The following is a 26,707-nucleotide window of genomic DNA, read 5'->3' as shown; positions in this document are numbered from 1 at the left end:
GGTGTTGATAAATTAAGGCAAAGCTAAAACAAAATTTCCGGTATTTAGAAAAAAAACTTGAACTGTAGCCAACGAGCTGCATTTGTGACTCGAGACACTTCGGCCTGATCCGCGTCTCAGCTGAAGGAATCCCGGCCGCTGGTGTCGACAAGAACGAGTGAAGACAAGTGAAATAAAGAGAAGCGGAGCGTGTCAGGTTTTATAGAGAATTATATTGATACAACGGAGGATGTGACTGGGTGGATGTGAAGCCAAGTTAAATCAGCAGTAAAACTACAACCACGGCTGCTCAGGACTTCTGTCTACCGGTAAATACAAACCTAAAAATGAGACGCACACTACAATCGTTTTTAGAGGCAACTCTACGCTCGGACAGGTTTCTGACATTTTTTTTTTTAGCTTTTCAAAACAAGGTAAAAAAACCCAAAAAACGTATTATTATTATACAGAGCTGTAAACAAAAACAGATGTTGTCTTTTTCAAAGTAAAATGACACAATTAAGGTCACACAAAAAAAGATAATGGTTAATCTCATTCAGTTTTTAAAAGTGGGACACAGAGGGAAGTCTGATAAGCAACGCTGCTTAATGGGAGCATTTTAATAATAATAATTATAATAATAATGATATCGGTGGGTAAAGGCTTTGCAGCATCCCCCCCCCCAGTCAGCATCGAACACAACAACAGAACATGGAACAGACACGAGAGACTATTTACAAGAGCGTGATCTTTTTTGTCATTTTTCTGTTAAAACCGTTTCTACTTAACGTGGCGGACATCTTCACAATGCGGCACAATGCAACAAACCACAGCTGATGATACCGGATGTACTGATGCTGTGTGCGTGTGGTATATGCAAGTGTGTGAGTTTGTGTAACAGTAGGGAGCATCGGCGTATGAAAAGTTTAAAAAGTTCAATGTCCATGTTTTTCTTTCCTACGTCATTCGTCCACGACTTTAGAGTAGACACAGCATCTTCTTCTTTTAGCTCATCTTCTTCGCCCCGCTGCCTTCTTGCGACCCTGAGGAAAAAAAACAACAACAAACAAAGTGAAAACTCTGGACAGGAATCTGGGTTTTTAAACTGCTCTGTACTACTTTGTCTAAGACACAGAATTCCCTAAAATGACGAATGTAATCCTTTCTGTACCTTCGGTGTTGGCGCCTCCTCCTGCTCCTCCTCCTCCTCTTCTTCTTCATCCTCTTCCTCAGAGTCTTCTTTAGCAGCAGCTGCCTTCGATCGGCCGCCACGACTACAAGGGGACACAAACGCAATCAGAACGATTCATCATGCGACAGGAAGACATCGTGTAAAAACATGACGATGACACATCAGCACCACCCACATGGGCACAAAGCTGCAGCCTGACTCAACATTTATTTTTTTTGTCACGGTGCTAAATGCTAGAGAGAAGCAGCTCCGGCAGATAAAACAGGAAATTAACGCTGCTGCACGCCAGAGGATTTTAAACTCTCGACCGATTTAAATAAAGCATTGAAATAAGTGATTTTATATCTTATAATCGTCAGAACACACACTGGAGGATTTGGCCAGAACGTAACCAGATAGTTAGAATCGCACAGAAAGGAGCGAGATTCTTCTTCTACAGTTATTTATGGCAGTTTGCAAACAACTTTTGGATGCTTTACCGCCACCTTCTGAGCTGGAGTACGGAAAACTTGTGTGATCGAACGTGACGACAGAAGCAAAAACAAACATGGAGGAGGACCGACGTCGTGTGGATGAAATCATATCATTGAGCCTCTTACGCTGGTTTCTTGGCGGGCGGCTGAGCTGATTTGGGCGGACGTCCTCTCCTCTTCTGTGGCGTCGACTCTGTTGACTCCGAGCTGTTCAGAGTGGGAAACAACAGCTGAGTCAAGACTGAATCTAACTGACAGAAATCAATCTGAATTATTATTATGAGTGAAGCCGAGTGACTGGACAGACGACTGGTTCTGTTTCTTACCCTTGTGATCGCCGCGGCGTCCTGGTTTGTCTTCCCGCTTTGGTCTTCACCTCCACATTTTCACTGCTCTTGTCCTCCTCCTCCTCCTCCTCCTCTGCTTCCTCCTCGCCCTTGTCCTTGTCCTTGTCCTTGTCCTCGCCCTTGTCCTTGTCCTCTTCCTCCTCCTCCTCCTCTTCTTCATCCTCTGGTGGAGGAGCTGCCTTCTTTCGCCCCCTCTTCCCCTTTGCGGGTGTGTCCTGAGTGGCAGCGGCGGATTTCGGAGGCCGGCCCCTGCGTCCTTTTTTCGGCGGGCTGTTCTGTTCATCCTCCGGCCGATTGTCTTCGTCCCACTGCTCCTCCGTCTCGGCAGCCGGGGTCGTGTTGGCTACCGCCTTCTTGCGCCCACGTTTCGGCTTGCTGTCCTGGTCCTCACTGGAGGCCACGACACGCTTGCGACCCCGGGGCTTTTCAATATCCTGTAAAAGAGACAGGAGAAAATGGTTGACGACCGGCTTCCTGCTGCAGAATGTGTGATTGATTTTTTTTTTATACCTGTAATGAAAACTACAGTTTTTTAAAACACTCAAAATCTATGTATGCAATTTATATGTTTGGAGGATTGTTAAACTTAAACTAAAGACAAAGGGCGATGCAGCTGCTATGGAGCCTTTTATGTGCGACAGTTGACACACAGTGTTCTTGCTGATCCTATCTTGACTTCAATCCAGCTGGTGTTTGCTCAGTAGAATCAAAACACAGAGACACAAGGGTTTATGACAGGCGACACTTCACCGGATCACAGCAACACGCCCGTGTCTACTTGTGCCAAGATACTGTGTCAGATAATGTTTCATGTTTATTTGTGCAGCAACAGTAAAACGATCAGGGAAACGACCCGTTTTCATCGTGTATAACGTTATAGTTTCACAAGATTTGCTGTTTACGATCAAATTGTATAAAACAACCTAATTGTTTACTCTAATAAAAACTAAATTACAGTTACTATGATAAAAATAACTTTCTAACTGGAGTTGGAGACACCAAAGAACAACTGAGTGATATTTTCAGGATGATTGCTGAAGCTGTCAGAAGATATTTATACACATGACAGAAAATTATCAAGAAAACGCTGATGATCATTTTCACTCTGATTAAACACAAATAACTTTCACTTATAAAGCAGCTAAAGAGCATGAAAAGAAAACATAGAAGCTGTTAATGTATTATAGTCACCAATGTTGATGTATCAGTATATAATGAGGTGTAATACCTTGTCGGTGCTGTCAGCTCTTTTTAGGCTGAAGTCCTCGTTTTCACTTTGATCCATTTCTGTGCTCTCAAGTCTGAAATACAAGAATCACTCAATCATTACTATTTTATACACAGCAGAGAAAAAATGTAACTCAAGGTGCAAAAAGAGCGACAAGATGCAGACACCTTTTCTTTCTTTAGTCCTTAATAACCTATGTGCATAACTCAGTGAACAGCTTCACTCTCTGTCCTGTGAGACCGTTTCCTTGCACCTGGATTCAGTGCAGAATACTGGCTGACATCAGGGTTTGAACTTGGATTTTCCTTTAGACAGATGTGTACGGCATTATGTGTTTTCTACCTGGCCTTGCTGCGTTGTGGGGAACCGGGGTTTGACGAGGAGTCGTCGTTGCTGGCGGTCTCCATGCGAGAAGCTTTACTCTGGATCGGTTTCCCTGCTGACGCTAGCGGCTTGTTAACTGCCCCCAGAACGTTTGCAGACTTGGGCTGGAGGAGACGAGACGAGTTTAGCTGAAATGAGTTCCATTCAACAAAACACAAAAACAACAATAATACATGGATATTTGATTAGGCTTACCTTTCCTGGTGTGAAGAATGCCTTCATCTCTGGTGGGAGAAAGTTTTTTGTGTTGCTGAAATTCTGAAAGAGAAAAACACCAACCACCTCCAAAATCAAACACATGCTGAGGATTATGAGAAGATGGTTTTTCTGCCAAACAAAGTTATTAGTCAAAATGTGATCATCCCTCTGGAAACAAGCCCAGGAGGTTAACTCAAAACACTGGTGTGTAGACACAGGTTCCTATTGGCTACCACAAGTAGGAAAATACAGATCAACTGTTTATCTGTGTTTCTTAAATGCACCTATCGAAGAGGTTTACATGCATACAACAAAAACTAATGACGTACAATAAAAAATGCTTTTTTTAAAAAATGGTTTTCAGGAGAATGCTGTGGGGGGTGGAAGCACCAACCTTGTCGGGTTTGGTGAAATAGCGTGAGGGCAGCACCGGATCTTTCGGAGACTCCAGGCTGTAGGTGGTGCTCTTCGACATGACAATGTTCATGGCTACGTCACACACTGTGTAGAGCTTCTGTAGAGGAGAGACACACACGTCTGGTTAGGAGGATGATACTCAGGACGGCATTTATATATAAACCGTCCTCATATTATAAATGTATTTAAAGTAGATGAACTTGTCGTGTGTACCTCGTTGGTTTTGGCATCGGTGGCGGCCTGGGCGTCTTTCGTCTGTTTGATGTTTTCTACCATTTTCCTGATGAAGGCGTGGCTGTTGTTCTCATTCTTGGCCATGATGATCTCCAGCACAAACCACAGAGCTCTGACAAGGAGGAGAGGTTTGACATCAGCACACCGGGCAGCCACGATTGTTAGCATTTGCCTTTAAAGCTCACTACTTACTCTTTAATTTCTTTGAGCTGCTCGATGTCTTGTACTTTGACGTAGTCTGGGTCGTGTGCCAGCAGGTGGATGGTGTAGGGCACCACGTACTCCGGCAGCAGAGAGAACAGCTTGTCTGTGAAGCACACAAGGTAAATATTAAAATTTTGACCTCATAACAACAGTGCTACGACTGGAATATTCTTATCCCAGCCTCTTTGTTTTACGGTGCAGTGCAAGAGCTTTAGATTGTTATTTGTTACACAATCCTGCAACAGATGGTGTGGCCCCCATCGAGCTCTGATCTCCAGCCTGACATTACATAAAGAGACCGAAGAAACAACTGGCAGGATGCTTGGAAAAAAGTCTCTTTTGTGCTATTTTTTTGTGGGCAAATTGTAGTCAAATAGTGATTTGATTGAAGTTTTTCTATATTATTGGTTTGAAGGTAATTAATAAAGATTGATTGGTCAGGTCATTATTTTCAAAAGAATCTTTGCTTTTAGTTTCTAAAACGTTTACACAGTACAGTACTGTACAGAATTGTACAAGTTTCAAATTTCATGCAACAGACATTCTTCCAGCTGCTTCAAACAATAAACAACAACTGTCATATGATTTTTTTCTTTACCGCTGAGTGCCGCATGCTGTTTGAGATACTCTCGGCGAATGTTGACGTTTTTCACCAGGCACTGGCGAGCATGAGCCCGCCTCTCTTTAACGGGGTCCTTCGCACACAGAGCGAACACGGCCATGTATTCCAGAGGCAGCCGGAGGCGGCACAGGCCACGATGGAGCTTCTGGGAAAAACACTGCCGCACCTGGTAGCACTCATCCTGTGGAGCAGCGAGAAAACAAAGACAATGAGGAGGAGGAGGAGGAGGAGGAGGAGGAGGAGGAAGCGATGAAAGGGTTCCCGAGAACGATTGAGCAATGCATCATTTAAAAACAATATAAAATCAAAACTATAGAAATAAAAACTATGATGCAAAGAAAAGGAGTTTTGAATAAGAGGGGATATGAGGCAGTTCTTACATTGATGACGAGAGCACACAGCTGATATTGCTCCAGTGTGATGATTTCGTGGTAGCAGGGCTCCTGTGCCAGCTTCAGCAGGGCGCACGCCGCTGCCAGCCGCAGCCTCGACATATCTGGTTTACTGGAGGATGAGAGGAAGGAGACAGAGACAAGGATTTCTTTATACTTCTGAAAATGTGCTTACGATTAAATCCCCTGCGTCCCCTCGGCTCCACAATACCAGAAAAACCCAGCGCTTCACTGGAAATTACATGATTCTAATCTGGAGACAAAGGTTTCTCTGAGCTGCTCTAGAAACGCACACACACTTTGTCTAATGAAGAAGAATGGGCTTTATCATTTACCCCATCCTGCCTTGCTCAGTCAGGTCTCCGTCACTGTGGAGAATAGCAGTTAACATCCTCAAGGTGGAGTTGCCTGATTTGCTCTGGTTGTTCTTCACTCCCAGCAGCCACCTCACCATCAGCTTTATTCCCTGGATCTGAACAGAGGAGGGTCAGAGGTCAAAAACCATACAAAACATTATTATGATGATATGGAAATTTACATAAGTAATGTTCAGGAAAAACAGAGTTCACTGCTGACCTTGGCCAGAGTCTCCGTAGATACTTCATCATCAGGAACCCAAAGTTTGGTCGTCTTTTTGCCTGGAATCTACAAAAAAACAACACTGTAAAAACCTGACATCAATGACATAAATCTGTCCAAGGAGCTCAGAGCAGTATCGATTCAGGCTTTCACCAAAATACGAAGTGTTGAAAAAACAAAACAAAAGATCACGTGCGTAGTACCCTGTCGTTCATGAGCAGATCCTTTACGATGAAATTGGCAACGAGAGATTTGAGCGGCGCGGCGAACTGTTCTGGGGCCAGCTGAGCGAGGTGACCCAGGGTGGTCAGAGGCGTGATGAGCTGCTCCAGGTTTGCAGGGTCCAGACTTTTGTGAAGAGGCTGTGGAAACACGTAACATTTCATTGACTGATCGAGGATCAACAGTATGTCTGCATGTCACGGTCAGAAAGACACTGTTCAGTTTCTTCACTGTTTTCCTGATAACAGCACATGAAGTCTAAACTGATTTTGCTAAGGGTGGGATCCTTTTTATATTTTTTTAAATAATACACAAAAAATGTAATTGAAAAGGTTATAAAGGCTTATTTGTGTGTAGTGGTTTTTGATTTCATATGTTAAAAAGGACAAAAAGATGAGACTGACTCACCTCAAAGATTTGGGCGAAGTGTGTGTCTCTGTTGGTGAACATGGCGTTGATGCAGTGGATGGCATACTTCGCCTGGCGAGGGGGGCCCCTCTTGGCTTTGGCCTGCAGTACCGGCAGTAAAACACTTGGGGGAGCAGGAGAGGAGAACACGTTTAAAACCCAGCAGTAAGAATAGTGTTAACTTACAGAGTGCAGTGTGCTCTGGGCCAGTGTTTCCGGCAGATATATATTAACAACAGGGATTTATCTGTGTGACTGCACACATCCTGCTGTAAACATCAGTGAGACGATGGAAACGTACGATTTGATGTGAGGGAAACTCTCTTCCATCTTGCTGCCGGTGTTCTTGAAGATCTGCAGCGCGGCCTCGGCCACCTTCTCATCGTCCATCTTCAGACATCCCAGCAGGGACTCGAACGTCTCCGCTGAGTGGAACGACACCGGGTGTGTGAACGACAGCACCTGTGGAGAGGAACAAGGACAGCTCAAACATCCAGACGACTCCTGATGAAAAATGATCAATACTCTCTGGAGAAGTGGCTGTAAATAAACTCGCAGGAAAGATGGGACACGTCTTCGCGCCATCATTATTAATGTGACAAATATGTTTTCATGACTACAGTGACTGCTGCTGGTTCCACTCCGAGGGCAAACCTGCAGGACAGCACGTTCCATTTCTGGATGTTCATTTTCTTCCCGTTTGTCATTCTCTACATATTTCACTCAACCCCAATAGAGAAACATTAAATATTTAGACCTCAATTCATTCTGACTCCGCAGCAGCAGAACTGATCAGAGCACAGAGTCTATAATTCAGACCATTTTGTTAAATGGAGCAATAACATGAGATAATGAAACGAGTTCCAACATCATACATTCATCATTGATACAAAGTGGTATAACAGCTGCCATTTCTACCTTCAATAGTTCCAGTCCTGCTCTGATGGCCTCTTCAGTGGGAACGCCCTCCTCCTCGTCATCCGCTGTTCCATCTATCGATTTGTTCACTTGTTTTATCAAAGCACTGATGGATGATAGAAGAGATGAAAGAAGGTCAAATACTGCGCGACTCAATCTCAACGCGACGGCCATTTGTCATCTGTGAGTTAATACGAAGGAGTACCTGATGGATTCTGTGTCGATGTGTACAGGGGCAATCCTCTCCAGCAGGAACTTGACCATTTCCAGGAATGGATTGCTGGGTTGTTTGGGGCTGCCAAGCTTTTTAGTGATGTCTCTCTGAGGGGGAGATAAAATATAGAAATAAATAAAAAGGAAATATTGGTAAAAAAAATAAGAATCTTTCTGAAATGCAGAAAAGCTGGTGGCCCTCTGTGAGATTGAGGGATTGTCAGGTGAGTAATTTTGCTATTTTTAGACCTGGTAAAGTATATAGAGTCTTATTGTAGTAAAATTATAACCTCTACTTAACTTTAAATACTGTTGTACCACGAAAATGTAGTGAACATATTGAGCAAAGATACAGAAGATGGAGAAATGAAATACTCTACATAGGTAGTTTGAAAAAAAAAAACATAAAAAACTAGTTATTTCTGACATCCTCATGTAACTATGAATCCAAGCTGCCATCCATTACATGTAACTCAAAATACTGATTTGAACAAGTAATGAAAACAGAGCAACTACAAAAATCAAATTTAGAGACATTTTATGCGAGCAAAATATTTCCATCTGAGACTGAAACTATTCAGGAGTCCACCTACTTAATTTTAAAAAGAGCCGGTGGAGAGGTGATAGAATTTCTCACAGTAACTCACCACACAAACTTCGGCTTGCTTGCAGGAGCAGCTGGGACTGACTAAGGTTTCCAACTGATCTCTGATCCGCTCGTCATCTTCCAGGACCTGAGCCAGCTTCTTCACAAAGTCCTGGGCCTTACCCGGGTCCGGCAGGTTCCCTTTAGACACGCAGGATTCAAAGCTTATTGGGGGTAAGGTTTTCCAGTTTCGGATTTCCCCCCCCCCTAGATTATTAAGCTTATAATTCAAACCACTAGTTGCTTGTTTAAATCACTTACTTGTGATCACCATGACTTTGGCAAATACAGCTTTGCTGGATGCTTCAGACTACAATAAATAACAAAACAACAAAAACAAGATTAGAAACACAAGGCGAGGGTACATTCATTTATCTGCCTGCTTTTATAGAATCGTCAGAATTACCTTGGGTTTTTTAACCAAGTCCAGCAGGTCTTTGACGTTATGTCTCAGCAGATTCTGGCACTTCCACATCTCATTCAGAGCTCTGAGGCACAGAGGAGGAGGAGAAGGAAACAAAAGGTTGGACAAACAAATGTGGATGAGGTATTGTAGTAGCACAGTGGAGTAAGAAGTGTATTACTATTCCTAACCAAGAGATGAGTTCTTTGAAAATAAGTTATTTCTAGATTAAATTACTATACGTTTCCAAAACCCCTTTTCCACTAGTCAAAAAACCTGCAGACATTGATACAATCAGTATTTACTTCTGGGTCAAATGACTGTGTAAACAGGTTTTAATCCGCCCTGGCTCCGATCAGCAGTAATGGAAATGACACAGAGGTGAACGTGCCAATTTGGCAAGACAATGAGGTGAGAGAGCGCCTCAGTGTTCAGTGAATTTGTGACGTCGAACATGACGCAGCTGGGGGAAAAAACTAAAAAGGCGAACTCCTCTACTGGCAATAGGAAAGGAATCAATCACCTCTTTTAACTGGGTTTACCAAAGTTTAAATAACCTGCTACATAATTTCCTTTTCCAAATCTTCACTTATCATCAACATGAACAGATCTATCTTAATCCGATGCCTAAAAGTGTGTGTGTGAGTGAGAGTAACTTACTTGACAGCATTAGTGTCCAGGGTGGCATACAGGTAATAAAGACACTTCATCCTCTCTGAGGTTTCCAGGTTGTGAGGAACCATGTACTGGGCGAAGACGCGCTCCACCAGTAACCTAAGCACACACAGATACAAATTTAAAGCTGGAGATTTAAACTACAGGAGTTTTAAAAATAAAGCAACATCTGTGAGCCGTCGCCAAATGAGTTCACAAAATGCTGATGAAGCCCATCAGAGCAAAGTACATCTCCCTGTATTTTGCAGTAGACCAGCATTTTAAATCTGGCTTCTGTGGCATTATTCCTGTGCTTGTGCATTGATGCATTTTATGCCAACCAGCAATGAATGGTTTGCCAGCGCTGCAAAGGGGAGCGATCGTACGACAGAGACAGAGCAGGCTTCAGTAACCAGGATTATGGAAGAGCCTATAGCGGAAAAACCTCAGGAGAGGAGAAGTTTTGGAAGCTCCAGTTACACACACTCAGGAACTGCCTGCTACAATACAGGATTTTCCTGTTGGCAGCTGAGCAGCTCCCCTGCAAAAGAGTCATTCAGAGATTAACTGCACCTTCAAGCATTTCTCTGAAGTTACATCTGAGACAACTGAGCTCTGTGAATTTGTGGTTTTTTCATTTAGGTTGTTTTTTTTTTGCAGCGGTGCCCACTTTGCCTCTCCATGGCTCATTGACTTGACGTTTCACAGAATGACTTTCAACAGACCCCGGAGAGCTACTGCAGGTTCTCCATGTCGGTGGAATAACAAACACCAAATTTTCCAGTTAAATATGAAGCGTTGATTCAAGAATCTCAAAGCGTATAGAGTATAACCAGCATGTTTTTATTTTCCTACACTTTTATGACAACTGACAGAAACATATGCTCAGACATACCTGTCATCAATGCTGTTCTGGTAGTAGATGTGAAGAAGCTTGTCTTTGATCCAAGATATCTGTTTAGAGGCCTCCCTGCCTCCTTCTCCCTGCAGTGAGTACTTCCTGTAGATCGATGCCAGACCCATCATGGCTTCCTTACGTACACGCCACTGATAACACAGGAAGACAAGGAGAGACAACTAGTTAAATCTGAGCTTTATTAGTTTCTACATTGGTCATAAACCCTAGAAGAAAAACTATCACTTAATTAAAGCAGGGTGACAGGATCGATGTAAACACTACATAGATGAAAAACCCTATATATTGTTGACAAGCTATATTGCTTGACGTGGCAGAACAGAAACAAAGCTATTTCTTGCCAAACATGCAGCAGTCCTTTAGGAATGAACAGCCGTCTTCCCCAGATTAGCACAGCAGGGATGGTCGAGTTAGCTAAACACACCACATGTCTCGGTATCAAATGTTGGATAGTAAGACGAGGGGGGAAGGAGTTTTCCCTGAAAGGAAACTTCATGTGTCAGCACAAGAAGAAAAAGGGCGAACTTAAACATGGCCATGATTTGCCACAAAGTGGATGAAACAGTCCAACATGCAGCTAAATGCAATATGACACAGATTGGTGATGTATAATGAAATCTACGCTGAAAACAAGAGGCGAAAAGATGAGAAATACCACAAACTACAGCATCTAATAAAGCAGGCACAGAGAGGAAGCTTCATTAATTAATTAGACCCAATCACTGAAACACGCAGGAATGCTCACGTAGAGGAATCGAACCGTAACATAACTATGGGCTTTCCTCCTGGTTACCAGACACCTCATATTGCCCAATTCTTTATTCTTGAAAGCGAATAACATTGTGCTGACAGGTAGTGTTGAAAATGAGATGAGGATTACCCATTAAGGCTGAGAGGTCTACAGATTTGTTTATTTTTCTGCAGGTCATTTTTCTGTTCTTAATATATTAGTGATTCTTTAAGCACAACAACAACAAAAAAAATCGGACTTTGTAATTCATATCATAACAAATATAATTATCAGCCGATATGAAAACAAATCTGAAGGTTTCCCTGCTGTATTGTCCTGACCTACATACAACACATTCAAAACTGTATGAGAACATGCAAACACATTCACAGAATTTGGCCACTTACTCTTTTGTCCAGGGTCCTCTCCTTTACAAAATTGAGCAATGCATCATTGACTAGAGACAAGTCTTTCTTGGCAGCGGTTACTATAGAGACGATGACATCATGGCGAATGGCCTCCTCTGGGTCATGTGATCTGACCCTCAAGTATTCTGGGAGAGAAACACAGGAACAAACGAGTGGGATGTGAGAAAAAAACCAAAACAGCCACTTCCAACACAGAGAAAATACTCGGCAACCGCTTCTCGTTCAATCTGAATTACACACTCAGACTCGCTACAGTGATTTCAATGGGTTTTACACCGATTTTACATAAGAGCAGGTTTTCCCAAAAAAACCTATTTGCTCAGAAGTCAATTCATATCAGCTGATTTACCTGTGAGGTCCTTGGCCAGGTCCGGGTGGTTCATGAGACAGTGACTGGCAAACTTAACACACTCCAGTCTGATAGGCACATGGATGTCATTAAACCTTCAGGGGAGAAAAACAAACAAACTTCACTGACAGCAACTAACAAGGCAACAAAAACACAAACAGCCTTGAGCACATTTGCTGCATACACACACACATTCAGGCTTCATCCACACTGTTTTCATCTTACAGCGTTTCAAAACTAAAATGATCTGTGTTTTTAGCTCCATATTACACTGAGCCATCTGAAAACACATATACCATGACTGTTCATGTTCACTGAGCATGTCGGTGTAAACAGGAAGCAAATTGTCTACTCTGCAGTTTGTTTGTTTTGTTACAGAAAATATTACGGATGGGGAACAGCCACGGTGAAAGTAAGAGCAGCGATTTCTGTTGTCGAGCAGGCGATGAGGTGGAGCTGTTACTGACAGTAAGTGTTTTTGCCTTCACCGCTGCTGGTAGAGTCATGACTGATAAGAACCAATCGGAAAGGGAGTGTGGGTGTATTTTCAAAAAGCAACTGCGTTTACAAATCTCTTCTTGAGTTTGTGGTTGTATTGTGGATGTCAGCTCAGGCGTAAACGTAGCAACAGTGATGCATGTTAAAACTAAAGGTTAGTGTGTATGAAGCCACAGCATCTCACAAGGCCAAATTTCAGTATTTGTAATGTAATAAAGTCATAAACCAAGAGACACAAAACAAGCTTATCCCAAAGTAAATATAGCAAAAATATCTTCAAATAAAAACGAATTAAGCAAAGCAAATCCAATTATGGCGCAAGACTAATAAGAAACAATAACAGTTTTTAAAAATCTGCACACGTCCCTGAAAGTATCAAAATACAGGTACTTTAAGACTTTTCCATGGATCTGCAGTTGCCATTGACACAATTCTGAAACCCACCTGCCCAGGTAACACTGCCAGAGTGGTTTGTTCTGCGCAGCCAACTCAGAGTCCTTGGCTCCAAACATCTTAGCCAGCAGCTTCACCACCTGCAGCCTCTCGTCATTATCATTACTCTGCAGAGACACAGCGGAGGAGAGAGATCATGCACAGAATTTGTGGATTGTACAGACGAGCCAAGTCATTTACATTAACTCCACTGGAAACATAAATCTTTTCATAACACACAGAGGCAGCAGTTTCTTTGGCCGCAATGTGTTTTTTAAGAAAAAGGTGTGAAGTTGAGGAAACAGCAGAGACAATTAGAAGCAGAGACAAAGGAGGACAAGAGTTAGGTTGAGGGAAGGAGTGAGGATGACAGGATGAAAAAGCAGAAGGGTGAGAAAGAAGAGCGAGAGGAGTGTTGCTGGTTTACTTTCACAGGAGAAAGATGAAAAGAGCGGAGGTAAGAGAAAGAATGAGCGAGACAGAAGAATCGAGACAGAGAGCGCTTGTTTTCGTCTGTGGGGGAGAGATTTTATCGTAGCTATTATTTTGAGGAGGCAGCAGTGATCTACGCTCCCACCGAACAGTTAATGAGCGTTATCCATCAGCAGGATGCCTTGATGAGACACTGCAGAGGCAACATTATGCTGACTGGCTGCCTTATCTTTCTAATATGAAACAACAAACCTACACAGGGAAGAGAAAATGTGAATTTCGGCAGGTAATGGGTCGGAGAATTCAGGTTTTTAGTCTGGTGTGTCGATAAACTCAAAATATCAATATCAGCATTAGTATTGCTGCTGCTTCCGTTTCTGTACGAGCAATTGATTAAAACATAAGATTAATGACGTTTATTATCTCTGCAGATGAGATTGTTTTTTCCCCCCTGTCCCTCTGTAGGTTAGTTGGTTTGTTTGGTTGTTTGTCAGCAGGCTTGCAAAAACTACCGGACAGATTTACATGAAACTTAGGGGAAAGAAGCGACATGAGCTAAGAAAGAAACCATTACGAAAAGAAATTATAAATTTTTTTTTTTTACATTTTCACCAATTTCCCAGGAAATAATGAATGGCTCTTGATGATAACACTTTGTTGCAGCTTGATTGAATTTAAGAGGATCCTTGGCCATTCTAGTTTTACCTATGATATGAACTGCAGGATGCTCAGAGAGAAAAACAAACAGCTACAGCGACGGCGCTTCGATGTTTATCTGAAAGAGTGATTTTACCTTGAGTTTAAACTCTAGCTGAGGCAGCACAGAGAGCAGCAGGTGGCTGTCGATGTTGTAAAGCTCCAAGATGAGGTCAAAAACATGCTCAGACAGATCACTGACCGAGGTCTTCCCCAGCATCAGCACCTGGTTGAAGAACTGATGAAGGAGAAAGAGAGGGAGGAATAATGGTTTTAGATTTTCTTGCGACTCAAGCAGACTTTTCTGATACATGGCTCCTGGTTCATTGCCTTCAATGCAACTTTGAAGCTGGTCGGTGATAAGTGTGATGAGGTTGCGGACAAATATTTGGATGCATCAAATGTTTTCTGTTTAACAGCTGATTTTAACATCCACTGTATCATTTGGCTTCATGCTTTGCTCTGATATGAGCCTCTTGCATTGCCAAGAAAATGACAGCATGACTCGCCCTGGTTCCGTGGCAGCATTCGTATCCTGCTCTTCTTATTAGGATACATGAGGCAAACTCTGTGGTTACAGTTCACACCTTTTCAAAAGTTACAGCAGTGAAAAGCATTATTTCAGAATTGTATTACAAGTACACTAGATGAGGTACATGATTGCAATGTATCCAGTATTAAATGTAGGAAGAAAAATCACCACCCAGCTACAAAGAGCAAAGACAAAATAAACAAGGGTGTGTTAATCTTACATTAGTGATGTAAGGCTCAATGGCCTGAGCAGTCCTCTTCAGCAAAGCTTTGGCCAGGTCATAAGCTTGTTTGTTCAAATTCTAGACAGAGAGAAAAACAACAGGTGAATACAAACAGCACGTCAGAAACATGTCCATGTGTGTTTGTGACAGAAACTAAAAGATTGTTCTTGAATCTCGTTAGGAAGATTGAATTAGACTGCATTACCACTTGTGTCCTGCAGGGGTCTCATTGAATTACAGGGTATGGAAAATGATATTGGCTTTAGTCTACTGATGATTTGAACCCAATTCAGATCATCATCCCATACTGAGCAGTTTCTCATATTAACTTCATGTTAGAACTAAGAATGTGTGTGTGTGTATGTGTGTGTTGCTGTCATGTCTGCCTCATTGTGCACATTACCTTGTGTGCTGGCACCAGGTTGACCAACACTGTGTCCAACAGCTCCTGTGATACAGTGTCTCCCTCGCAGATGATGGAGCTCATCAGGTCCACCATATGCATGTGCACCTTCTGGTTGTGGCCATTGCTACGGAAACGGGGAACAGAGCAAGAAGGGTCAAAGGGCAAGATAGGCATCACTGCATGATTTTAAATAAGACATTCAACACTGCTTCCTATGGGTCAAATATTCCTACATATTTCTGTGGGTGTAAATCACCTATGCTGGGTGACCAAGCTGCAGTTTGTGCACCACGGTTGAGATTTACTTTGATGGAAGCAATGGTTTGTATAGACTCATGTTGTTCGCTTACTTAATTTCTCATTCTGAAAACACACTGTGATACTATGAACCCACACATACACTTACACTGTGGGTGTACTTGATCATAATGATCTGCATTAGAGGGGGAGGTAACGCTTATTACCGAGATTTGTATCTCAGCAACTGTTGTCCAGGCATTACTAGTCTCATTACCTCCCATTCACTGAATTGTAGTTACACGCACACACACACAAACAAAAAGGGCTGCATTCCCTTGCACCTTCTAGCTCACTGCAAACATTTCAAAAGGGAACCAGAGTTCTTTAGATTCATCCTGTATAAAAAGGCCATTGTGTAAGCACAACCTTGACCCACACACACAAACACACACAAACTTTGTTCCAGTGGCAAAGATCCAACTCTAATGCTGCAGAATTCAGCCCTGAAGGTTGTGTTGAGTGGGGTGAAATTGAGAATGGGGGGGGGGGGGGGGGTTAGGGTGAAAAGGGGAATGGGGGGAGGGCAATCAAAGAGAAACAACCACACTTGGTTGGTTTCATGATGTAGCAGCAGAGACAACCTGAGGTACTAAAGGAAGAAAAGGCCACAGGCTCATTCTGTTATGTTCAGGGCTGCCAGAGCTAAAAACATCATGAATATGTAGACAGGGATATGAACAATAACACTGAACAGGGGGACCATGTAAGATTTGATTCAAAACGACTTACTTGATGACCTGGAAGAGGGTTCTGTAAAGCTGGGTGAATATCTCATTGCTGTCTTCGAGCTCAAAGCAAATATTGTAGGACTTCACCCATGCTATGTTCTGAACAATGAGAGAGGAGGCAGGACGTTAGTGACAATGCGACTCACAATGCAAATGCAAATTAGGAAGGTGAAAGAACGAGTGCGGTGAGGGTAGTGAAGGACCGCCGTGTGCAAATCAGTCAAATCTACTTTGCTTTTAAACACTCAGGGGCAGCGGAGACAAGTTGAGTGTGACAACATTATGTGCAAACAGTAAAATATATATGTCTGAACACGTGTGCAAGTAACATCCATTACAAAAAGTGTCAGTGTTGTCCCTGCAGACCACTGACTGAACGTAAAGGAAACCAGATGACCTGCTGACAGAAACAGATGCACCAGTGACGTCCTGTCTAAACACACTGAATAGACTTTGTTGGCGTTTAGAACGACTATTATAAAAAAGGTGGTCACACAGTTTATACTCTGCAGCGCAGCGTCCTGCTGCATAAGCCAATGATAATCATCAAATAAAAATGCAAAGTATTATTTGGGTGCAGGCGTGCAGCAGCAAGTGACTCTGACTCACTAAGTGCCACAACGAACAATCATTAGCAAATCAGTGCGGGACACTTTCAGCTGCAGCTTTTCACTTTTAGCCGGTTCAGAAAGTCATTGTTACCGGTTAGAGTAACACTTCATAACGTCAGTTATCACCACATCAGAACTGAGAATTGTACAGAACTATTAAACCTTTTCTTCAGCTCCAACAAATCCAACAAAGTGAGACATCTTCTCTCTCGTAGCTCATGTCACAGCCCTGTCACATGTGGTATTATCCCGGCAGCAATTTACACTCCAATATTTATGCTTTTGAATGATGATCTTCAGTATTTAGGTCAAGAGGTTCATATAAATTAAGGTTTATGAAACTAAGAAGTCTACAGCTGTGTTTTTTAATGTTTCAAGTACACAGGCTTTTAAAATCAATATTAAACTATCTGCAGATGACTGACAATAAAAGAGTCAACACAAAACCAGGGCCAAATTTGCTTGTAAATGAATTATTAGGGAAAAGCACAAGATACATTTGTCACTGTGCCTCTCCCGGTGCACAGCCTCCGTCTGGGCAGCAAACTAAGAGTAGACTAGAGAGCTGTGTGTCTCACTCACAGGGACATTCTGCAATTTGTCTTCCACAGAAAGTAACGTGTCCAAAAAGTGGTTTGATTTATTGCTAGATGCTTCTTTGGAAGAAAAAAAAAAAATCACTGCGGGGTTCTAATAATAGAAACTTTTCGTACACGATAAAGCATTCATTCAAAAACAAACAAATAAAAGTAAATACAAGTCGACTTGAAAACAAAATATGTTTACTTCCAATTAGACTCAACTTGCTTTGATTTCCCCAGGGAATAGACTCAGTAGTACTCAGATTCAAGTAAACTCAGATACACAAACAACTACTGTAATAGTAAAAAAAAGGTCATAAAAATACTGAGGGATTTTGGCTGATGATGTTTAAAGGGCTAGTGAAGGCAAACAACATTTTATATGATGTTGCCACCTGGAGGAGATGAAAAACTAAACTGCAAATATAAACATGTTTCCTGTAAGCAGCGCTGGGCAACTAACCCAAAGTGATATTGATTTGAAGTCATATCTCCCAGCTCTACCTATAAGCTTCTGTTGCACAGCAGGAGAGACAGTGCGTGTCATTTTGTCACCACTGCTTCCTCTGGGTCTCCACACTCGTCTTCCACATTATTTATTCAACACATGGTTGCATAAGATAGCGAATTTCCAGAGGTCAAATACTATGAAAAATTCAAAATGATCAAATTCAAATAAAACACCTGACAGTGGTTTTCAATGCACAGAATGAGCCGTAAGGTCAGGAATCCATACAGCAAATGAAGTCCGGACTTGGTTGAGTTGTCCACATTAACCTTGGGGGAAAGTGTCCCAGCTGCCATTTATAAACCGTTCAATAAAAGATCACTTCACCAGCAGAAAGCAGCCACCACTGGTTTCTCTTCCCTGACTGACTAACAGTAGATTACATCTAATACAGAGGGAGGAAACTTTGCATCAACAGTGAACAGTGTAAATTAAGTGAACAGCAAAAGACAAAAAGTGAAAAACAAGTTGTTACTAAACGCATCCATCCCAAAACTAGACACCTTCATCCACACAGCTTTTTAACACAGATTACAACTGAAGCCCGGCTCGATTTTGAGGAGAGGCTGTTTCAAGGAGATTTGGCCTAAATTACCAGTGAATTTATTCATAACATTTCCTACATACCATCAGCTCGTGTTTAAAAATTCCCATCAGTCATATTTAAAAAAAAAAAATCACTCTGCCTGGAATAATAACCTTTTGGCAGAAAGATATTTTTCCGCAGTAAATTTTAAATCCCCATATAAATCTTTATTACATTTACTCCACCCTCCATTATTTTCAATCTACATTGTGTTTAACTGCTCACAAGTTGCCTTCTACTTCTCTGAAAGCTTCATTCTCAGTGTGTGTGCACTAAAGGTGTCAGGTTTCCACATTGCACCTGTTAAAATGACATATTGGACCAGTATGGCTTCCAAACTCAAAACTCCTGCTCCCTTCATGCCTTGAATCAGATTACAGGGAACACAGAGATTTTCTCTTTCCAACTTAATGTGACAACAACATCAAACTATATCATCCTGCACAGTGAAGCTAAATCATCCCAGTGAAGTAACAAGAAGATAAAAACATCTTTAGCTTTAAGTTTCTCTTCCCTTCCACATTGTGAGTAAGAAATTTAAAGTACGAGACAGGCTTTAAAAAGTTCTGCTTTTCTGATCCTTCTGCATGAATCATTTCTCAGGTTTGGGAACAGGTTTAAAACTGTGGTGAGGTTCCAGTAGCCAGTTCCCAGCTGGCAAAATATCCAGATTTGTTTAGGGCCAATGGTGACACATCCAACCTTTCATCTCTTAGTGTGCTTTTGATAAGAAATGTCGAACACGTCTGCGTAGAAGGCTTCTCATTTTACTGACCCTTTCACTGGGTATAAATATCACTGGTGGCAGACTGTGTTAGCTGCCATTAATTGCTGCGGATTCTGTAATGGCTAAATCTAATGTGCTCTCTGCAAGCTGTGGACCAAGGATTGTTCTGAGGAAGAAAGTCACAGTTCTCTGTAACATCCTCGACAACAGAGAGAGGTTTGTTTTTCCAAGTTCCCTTATCTTAAGAAATCAGATCAAGTCACACATTTTCAGGAAAATGTCTTGGTTAACTTATAAATGTCATATTCATATTTTAGCTTCATAGTTCTGAATCAGGAGATCCTTTGTTTCTCGTCTCATTTTCACTTTGTAGCTACAGGTCGTGAGGCATTGATTAGGCTGCTGGTGATTAGAGATCTTTGAGTTCGAGATACTTGATCAAACGATTGGAAGAAGAATTGCAAAGGATTCAGAGTCAAGCAGATTCAACCCTGGAGTTTGATTTGATAAAGTCACTCACCTCGAGCAGGTAGAAGTATCTGTTGAACTGGGCGCTCTTGGTGTCCTCCAGTCCTTTGAGCTGTCTGGTGATGAACATGAAAATGTCCTGCAGACAATAAAGAAACACACAATGAAGGCTCCCCACACACACACACACAGTTGTAGTCACTTGCCTAACTTTCAAAAGAAGAAACTTAAAATAGCTGAACACACAATAAGAAGCAATTATGCATGTAGTGAGTAGTGATTTGTGTCTGGCTAACAAACAGACTGGGTTTACATTGATCTATAAAAAGATTCATGTCATTATAAGTCTTCCGCCACATGCTGCACAAAATTAAGGCCTACTCCAGGGAAGATGCAATTAGGTTATGTCATTAAAGCACTGAGCAATTCTGATGGAGCAAGGGAACGTACCTTAAGTTTTTCTGGGAAGGTGTAGGGTGCCTCCGGGGCGTAAATCCTGAATATGTCCGCGAGACAGCAGGCCACCAGCAGACGAACGTCCTTGTCTGGGTGTTTGAGGAAGAAGTCTGATGCCAGGTGGAGGGCCAGGTTCAGGTACAGCTCCTTCTCCTCCTCAGAGTCCTGGTCCATGTCCATGAAGGTCTTCACAACCATCTGGACGAGGGGTGAGGGTTTTAAATGGAGAGAGTAGAGATCAGTGTTATTTTTGGCTTAATAGTTTGTCTGTTTATCTAACCTAGGGAACCATAACTGTAGGGAATAGAGATCAGTTTGTTCTGATGCACCATTCAAATCCCAAAATTTATATCAATAATGCATTGGTCAATTAATCATAGATAATAGTCGGAATCACAACATTAGGATCTCAATATTTATACAACAAAACTTAAACATTATGACTAATAATTGCTGCAGAAAGGGAGAAAGACACCAACCTTGAGCCTGCGGACCATTTCCTCCTTGGAGATTTTGTCAGATATCTCCTTGACCCCCGGGGGGTAGGTCACCTTCCCGTCTGCGGCTCGAGCTTTAGAGTGAGCCATCCTCTTTAGCTCTTCACTGCCTGAAGAGAGAGAGAGAGAACAGCGTTTGTTATGAAACACCTGAGAGCAAGAGAGAAGGTGGGACGGAGCAGGAAACAAGGACTGAAAACCCCCAAATCTTAGAGGAATTGCCAATCAACACTGTTAACTACTTGCAACCCAAGGGAAATCTTTTCTAATGCTGTTACTGGTTCACAGCCTGGTAGCAGCTTCCTACAAACTGAAATTGCTGTATTCAGAGTAGACTTCTCACTGCGAGCTGCTGCGATAATTATCTCCCACAATTCATTACTGCTGCCAATAGCCTGTCAAGGATTATACCCGATTCATGTTTGGGGCATTCATATAATGCAAAATGGGCTTTGATTTTCCATTTCAATTTAGTGCACCTCTCATGGCCACATAAGTCACACTGCTCTCTGCTAGAAAACTGAACTGCACGACCTCGCTGCTGTTTTTTGTCCATTTGAGAAAGAAAGAAAAAAAAGAGACAAATATGTTCAACTAATAGTATTTCAGCACGACTCAGCCACTTTCACAGAGTCAGGGTTTGTAGGCGTGTGTCTTCATGGTCAGGTGCTCATTTTTAAGTATATTGGCACACAACCTGTATAATGTAAATTCAGCCTGACAGCGGTCGTGTCAGCCACGTTGACGACAGCCTGTTGACAAACTTAATTTTATGGTGATTTGTTAGTTGTCAGCAGGAGAGTTCCAGGAAGACAGTTCTGAGATCAGTATCTCTCCCAAGGACACTTTGACATGGGGACCGGAGGAGATAGGGATCAAACCACCAACCGTGTGATTAATGCGACAACCGGGGCCAAAGCAGAGCGACGTCTGAGTCTCTGAGTTCATCTTTAAGCACATCCTGGAAATATTGAACTAAGGGCTGCAATTAATGACATTTACTATATCATTCACGGCTTTTCAAATGTGAGGATTAGCTTCTTCTTTTTTTATATTATGACGATAATCTGAAGATATGTGTTTTTGTCCATTAGTTGGAATTAAAGCAAGATGAAAATATCACATTTAGTTTGTGGAAACTGGTGAGAGATGTTTCACAGACTAAATTATTACTGTGTTCTCTTCGTATTAAGTCATCATTATCTATATCCAAGTCATCTGTGCTGAAATCAGATGGCTGGTTAAATAATACAAGATTTTTTTGTGTGGTATACAGAAGCACCATTGTTAATGTTGAGCAGCTGTAACGTGGAATGGACTATGGGTATTTCACACTGGATGTTAGTCATTAGCTGAGATGTACAGTAAAGCCCTGACAACCACCAAAGTGAGCCACTTCTTACAATCAGGGTTTTTAATACTTCTTGAAAATCGCTCCCAAGAAACATCATCTTTATGGCCCTTATTTCGTCGCAGCTTTGTAAAACAGATGATGTTTGTGTACCTCCGCATCTTCTGTTTTCCAGATTGTTAACCAGCTCCATTTCTGTCCTGGTTTAATGAGTCTTACAGTAACAGTTTCCTCCCCTAAAAAAAATATGTTGCTGAACAAAACAAATTGTATACTTGTGCGACTCGATGCTATTTCCAGACTATGGGACAAACGTTTATGTGTTTTACTTGACAGTCATGTCTTCATATTGTAAATGTATACACTATTTACTATGTATTTGTACTCTAAGTACTAACTATTTGTGTTTAAGCGTCTGTGTAAGTACTTCTTTGTTGTTAATACATGTGTCATGTTTTTCACCATCAACCTGCAGATGAAAACGTGCATTGTCCCTTTTGAATAAATAAACATGAACATAAACCGCTGGGCCTTGGTGGAGAGATCCTCTACTCTGAGCCCCTCTAGTCTTTTCCTGATTTTAATACAAACTATAGACCATTTATAAACATCTGACTTAGACAGATCCATAGTCCTTTGGCAGATTTCAGAGTGAAGTGTAGAACTACTGTGCAAAGACAGCACTTCCCACAAGGTAAATTTTGTCTCGTTCTTTTTCCACTCCGGCTGCCATGTATGACAAGTTTGGCACTTAGGCGGCTTTCACTGGTTAACGACCAAAATTGACTGAAGTGTAATATGCCTCAGTACTCGAGCCTGCTGAACATATAAATGGTGTTTCTGTCCTGCTCCAATATCACACCCCACGAAATCCACCCAAATACTTGCATGTATACTGTTAATAGCTGCTTTTACATGAATGAACAGACGATCTGCTTTTCTTGTGTGACTACAGACTTGTTTGTGATTATCTCATAACACATTTATCTCTGAAGGACAATTGATTATTGTGAAGGAGTGCGGGTCAATAGGTCTGCCGTCTGACAAAGGCTCTTTGTGGCTTTGATTTAGAGGCCAGACTGCAACATTGAGTTTTTAATCGCAATCCAACAATTTCCCGCAGTTGTACTCTGGCTTTTATACACACACACGCACACACACACACACACACACACACACACATTCACAAAGCCAAAAGCACAAACTGGACACTGGCAGGCAGCCAGCTCGCTTGATTCTGACCTTCTGTTCCACCACACAGCTGCTGCCAAATTTGAGTCCATATCTCTCTCCATCTACCGCACTGACACAGAGAGCGCTGGCGGCCAATCAAAGTGGAGTAATTCTCGACTTAGGATGGTCTGGGCACCATCCATCTGGGAGACTTTCACTTTGAATAAGAAGCTGAACCAAGTGATCACACACAGGCAAACTTTACCCCACAGTAAACCTCCCGAACACGGGCCTCGCTCTACTCATTACTACCTTATCACACTCGAAACACATTTATCCCCCCACTGAGTGTTTTCTATCTGTCTGCTGCGTGCCCCTTTTAGCCCTTAAACACATCTGCCAGCAGAAATATGAAGACTCAGCGCGGCTCTCCTAACCTAATCTGAACCTTGACACTGACACCCCCCAGGTTTTAACCCTGCAGCGGGGAGAGAGTGTGCGACAGGCAGCAACCAGAGGAAGGACACCAGAGGGTTGTACGAGTGAACTCAACAACCTCCACACAGACACACACACCAAGTGAAGGAAAGCCCACAGCTAAGGGAAGCATCAGATTACCCCCAGATGCAATGATGTGAAATAAGACAACATTTACAGAACAAACAAATCTCTACCAATCTGTGAAGCCGAGTTAGAAGTAAAAAAAACGAAGCAGAGGAACTAAAACAAGTCCACAGGTTATTAAAATGACACAGTGAAGTTTGGTTAAACCTTCTAAGAAGAACACTGCTGAATCACATGTCTACAGTTATTGGGCTGCTCAGACATTTTTGTTTCCTCTCCAGTATCCAGTCAACACTAAACTACACACTACCATTGGGGCTTTTTTGCAGAGAAAGAATTTGACCAGACACAATTTTCTTTTGCTCTGTTTTTCTTTCAGTAAAAGGAAAAGTGAAGTCTCTGGGCTGCAGCCAGCAGAAGGAAACATTAACTGCAACCAGAAGTATGACAGCGCAATTCCTGATGAAACCCTCATCCGTGAAATGTGGTTGTGTGCAAAGCCATTTAATAAAAGATAGCGAAAAATATGTACAAGCTCAAACACTGAATTTTACTTGCCGGGCATGAGTTGTTATATTCAATTCGGCTTTTTTTGGAAGTCGTATTAAATTGAATTTACTTTAGGTTATTCCAATGAAATATTATTTAATAGTGTTTAAACTGGTGTTAGGCACTTGAACAATATCAATAAGTGTCAAAAATAAGTTTCATGAATATTCGTATAACAAAGGCTCAATACATTTTGATAGAACACTTGTGAACTGTGCAGACACATTATTGATCTGCATCTGATTTGTTTTTTCTGTTTATAGATTGTTTATCATTCTCTAAAAGACACAAACTTCAATCAGGAGCAACAATCTTATCATAAACTTTAAATAATAATGTGGAATTTACCGTGATGATAATCAACATCAACTGATTTAGATTATTATCTTGATATAATTTAAGAATCACAATCAAGTTGTTTTCACAATCAGGGAATTTGCTTTGGTGTCATAACAATGATGATGGATGTAAGTAGAGAAGTGAGAGGAAAGATAAAGTAAGTTATGGATGGAATATTGTGATTATGAGGAGAAAGATAAATATAAGTACCCAAAGTACAAGAGCAGGATCAGGATGCAATAAAATATGACAATTAAAGGGTGTGAATAATGAATAGTTACACAGCTGTACAGCAGTAAATATGCAAAGCACCCAGGTAATAACGACCCTTGAGTTTCCCACTGACCATGTGACAATAATCAATAATCGCAGACTGATAGCTGTCAAACCTCACTTCATTAGACCCCATGCTGTGCCCAGAGAAACACCTCCTCCTGTCTTTGTGCTTCTCCCCAAACCCCCCGGTGTTGTTTTGCAAACCTTATTATGAATAAAACAACAAGAACCATGTGCGCTGCCCTCAGAGATCCACAGCCCGGGCTGGAGGAGCCTAAACCCGGCTGTGGTGTCTGAGACGCAGCCGATCAGCCGCTGAATAAACTGTTTACGCTACGAGGCGACGTCTCTGCAATAAAAAAAATAAAAAAAACAGCCACGCTGGGAGTCACAGCGACAATATTTAGCCTGCGAGCAGCAGCCGGGTCACTGTGAGCATTAGTGGTGTTTTCTCGGGGGGGGAGTGAGCGCAGACCGGGGGGGAAACACTGCGTGGATGTGCGGGTCTTTATTGTGGCGGTGGGGCAGCGTGTCAGGGCCGAGGACCGCGGCGCAGCCCGGCTCCGTGCTGCCGTAATGTGGCTAATCGAGTTAGCTGCAGTTAGCCAGCTAGCTAGTGCGCACAGCGGGGCTAGCGTTAGCATTAGCAGCAACAATCTCAGTGACAAGAGGGCGGACACTGGACAAAACAGCCCGGTTCAACCGCCGTTATACCGACACCCCCGACCGCGGCGAAGCTACCGAGACCAGCCGCTGGTTACCGGAGCTGCCGGGACACCGGGTCTGAAGAGTGGGCTCGTACATTCTCTTGCTAACCCTATTGTTTTTTTTATTTTGCGCCGCAGGACCAGGTCGAGCAGCGCCGCGGATCGAGCCGCGGCAGCCGAGGAACACGGGCGAGCGAGGCGGGCTGCGCTTCAGCTCGCTGCCCGGAGGAGGAGGGAGGGAAACCGGGCCACTCCGCGGACACACCGCCGCCCCCGGGCTGCGGCTCGCTGTCCGCCGCCGCGTCCCGATCCAACGGGTCGGTGCATTTCTCTTACCTGTTACGGTGAATCGGGATCAGTCGCGTCCTCCTCTGCAGCTCTCTTCCCCCTCCTAGCTCCAAAATGGCGCCAATATGTGGAGCTCCGGAGCCCATGGGTGCGAGTGACCAGCGAGGGCACAGCGCCACCTATAGAGCGACTGTATGTAGGGCTGTGTAATCATGTCACTCCACATAAATAAACACTAATTATTCTTTTTAAAAAAATGTTTATTCTTTCACTGTTTATTCCATTGGTCATTTTTGGCTATTTGATTTAATTCTGTGATTTTTTTTTCCTGCCTAATAAAATTTCTGCAATAATAATTTCCTATCCGTGCAAGTTCAATTTCATATATGTGCAATACACTTTGTTTACATTGTACATTATTCATATGAGTCCTACATTTTTTCTTAATTATTTCGTTTACTAGAGTTTTTCTCGTCTTGATGACCACTCATAGCACTTTACAGTACTTCTTTTGCCATTCATACATGGGGATCGAACCACCGACAGCTGTCCACAGTGGGAATAGTGGGACCAATAAAACAGTATTGTATCTTAACTCACCTCATCTTTTCTCTTTTCTCTTCTTATAATTTGACAAATTGAA

The 26,707-nt window shown here is 42.4% G+C and overlaps 1 protein-coding gene across 5 annotated transcripts; it reads right to left on the bottom strand.

The window, feature by feature from the left end:
- Positions 1 to 192: 192 nt before the first annotated feature.
- pds5b (PDS5 cohesin associated factor B) lies at positions 193 to 26,262 on the bottom strand. Of its 5 annotated transcripts, none has more exons than XM_034607655.1 (36): positions 26,113 to 26,219; positions 20,800 to 20,927; positions 20,315 to 20,518; positions 19,917 to 20,003; positions 16,385 to 16,482; positions 15,353 to 15,479; positions 14,947 to 15,027; positions 14,292 to 14,432; positions 13,079 to 13,194; positions 12,137 to 12,231; positions 11,767 to 11,912; positions 10,609 to 10,760; positions 9,720 to 9,833; positions 9,063 to 9,144; positions 8,918 to 8,966; positions 8,658 to 8,797; positions 8,003 to 8,118; positions 7,798 to 7,903; positions 7,181 to 7,341; positions 6,880 to 7,003; positions 6,453 to 6,611; positions 6,247 to 6,315; positions 6,006 to 6,142; positions 5,659 to 5,782; positions 5,255 to 5,459; positions 4,645 to 4,759; positions 4,432 to 4,564; positions 4,196 to 4,315; positions 3,799 to 3,861; positions 3,562 to 3,707; positions 3,220 to 3,292; positions 2,105 to 2,425; positions 1,971 to 2,065; positions 1,771 to 1,851; positions 1,151 to 1,253; positions 193 to 1,022 (listed from the first exon to the last, which is right to left on the bottom strand). In XM_034607655.1, exons 2-36 carry the CDS (start codon positions 20,905 to 20,907, stop codon positions 990 to 992), a joined length of 4,224 nt encoding a protein of 1,407 aa, XP_034463546.1. In that variant the 5' UTR covers positions 20,908 to 20,927; positions 26,113 to 26,219; the 3' UTR covers positions 193 to 989. The 5 variants fall into 5 exon arrangements, with proteins under 5 accessions (XP_034463546.1, XP_034463548.1, XP_034463545.1 ...); XM_034607657.1 differs by having other exon boundaries at positions 1,971 to 2,064; positions 2,110 to 2,425; XM_034607654.1 differs by having other exon boundaries at positions 1,971 to 2,086; positions 2,123 to 2,425.
- Between the last annotated feature and the right edge of the window lie 445 nt (positions 26,263 to 26,707).

The sequence above is a fragment of the Hippoglossus hippoglossus genome, chromosome 14 (genome assembly GCF_009819705.1).
Source record: "Hippoglossus hippoglossus isolate fHipHip1 chromosome 14, fHipHip1.pri, whole genome shotgun sequence".
Lineage (NCBI taxonomy): Eukaryota > Metazoa > Chordata > Actinopteri > Pleuronectiformes > Pleuronectidae > Hippoglossus > Hippoglossus hippoglossus.
This window is presented reverse-complemented; position numbering and strand designations above follow the sequence as displayed.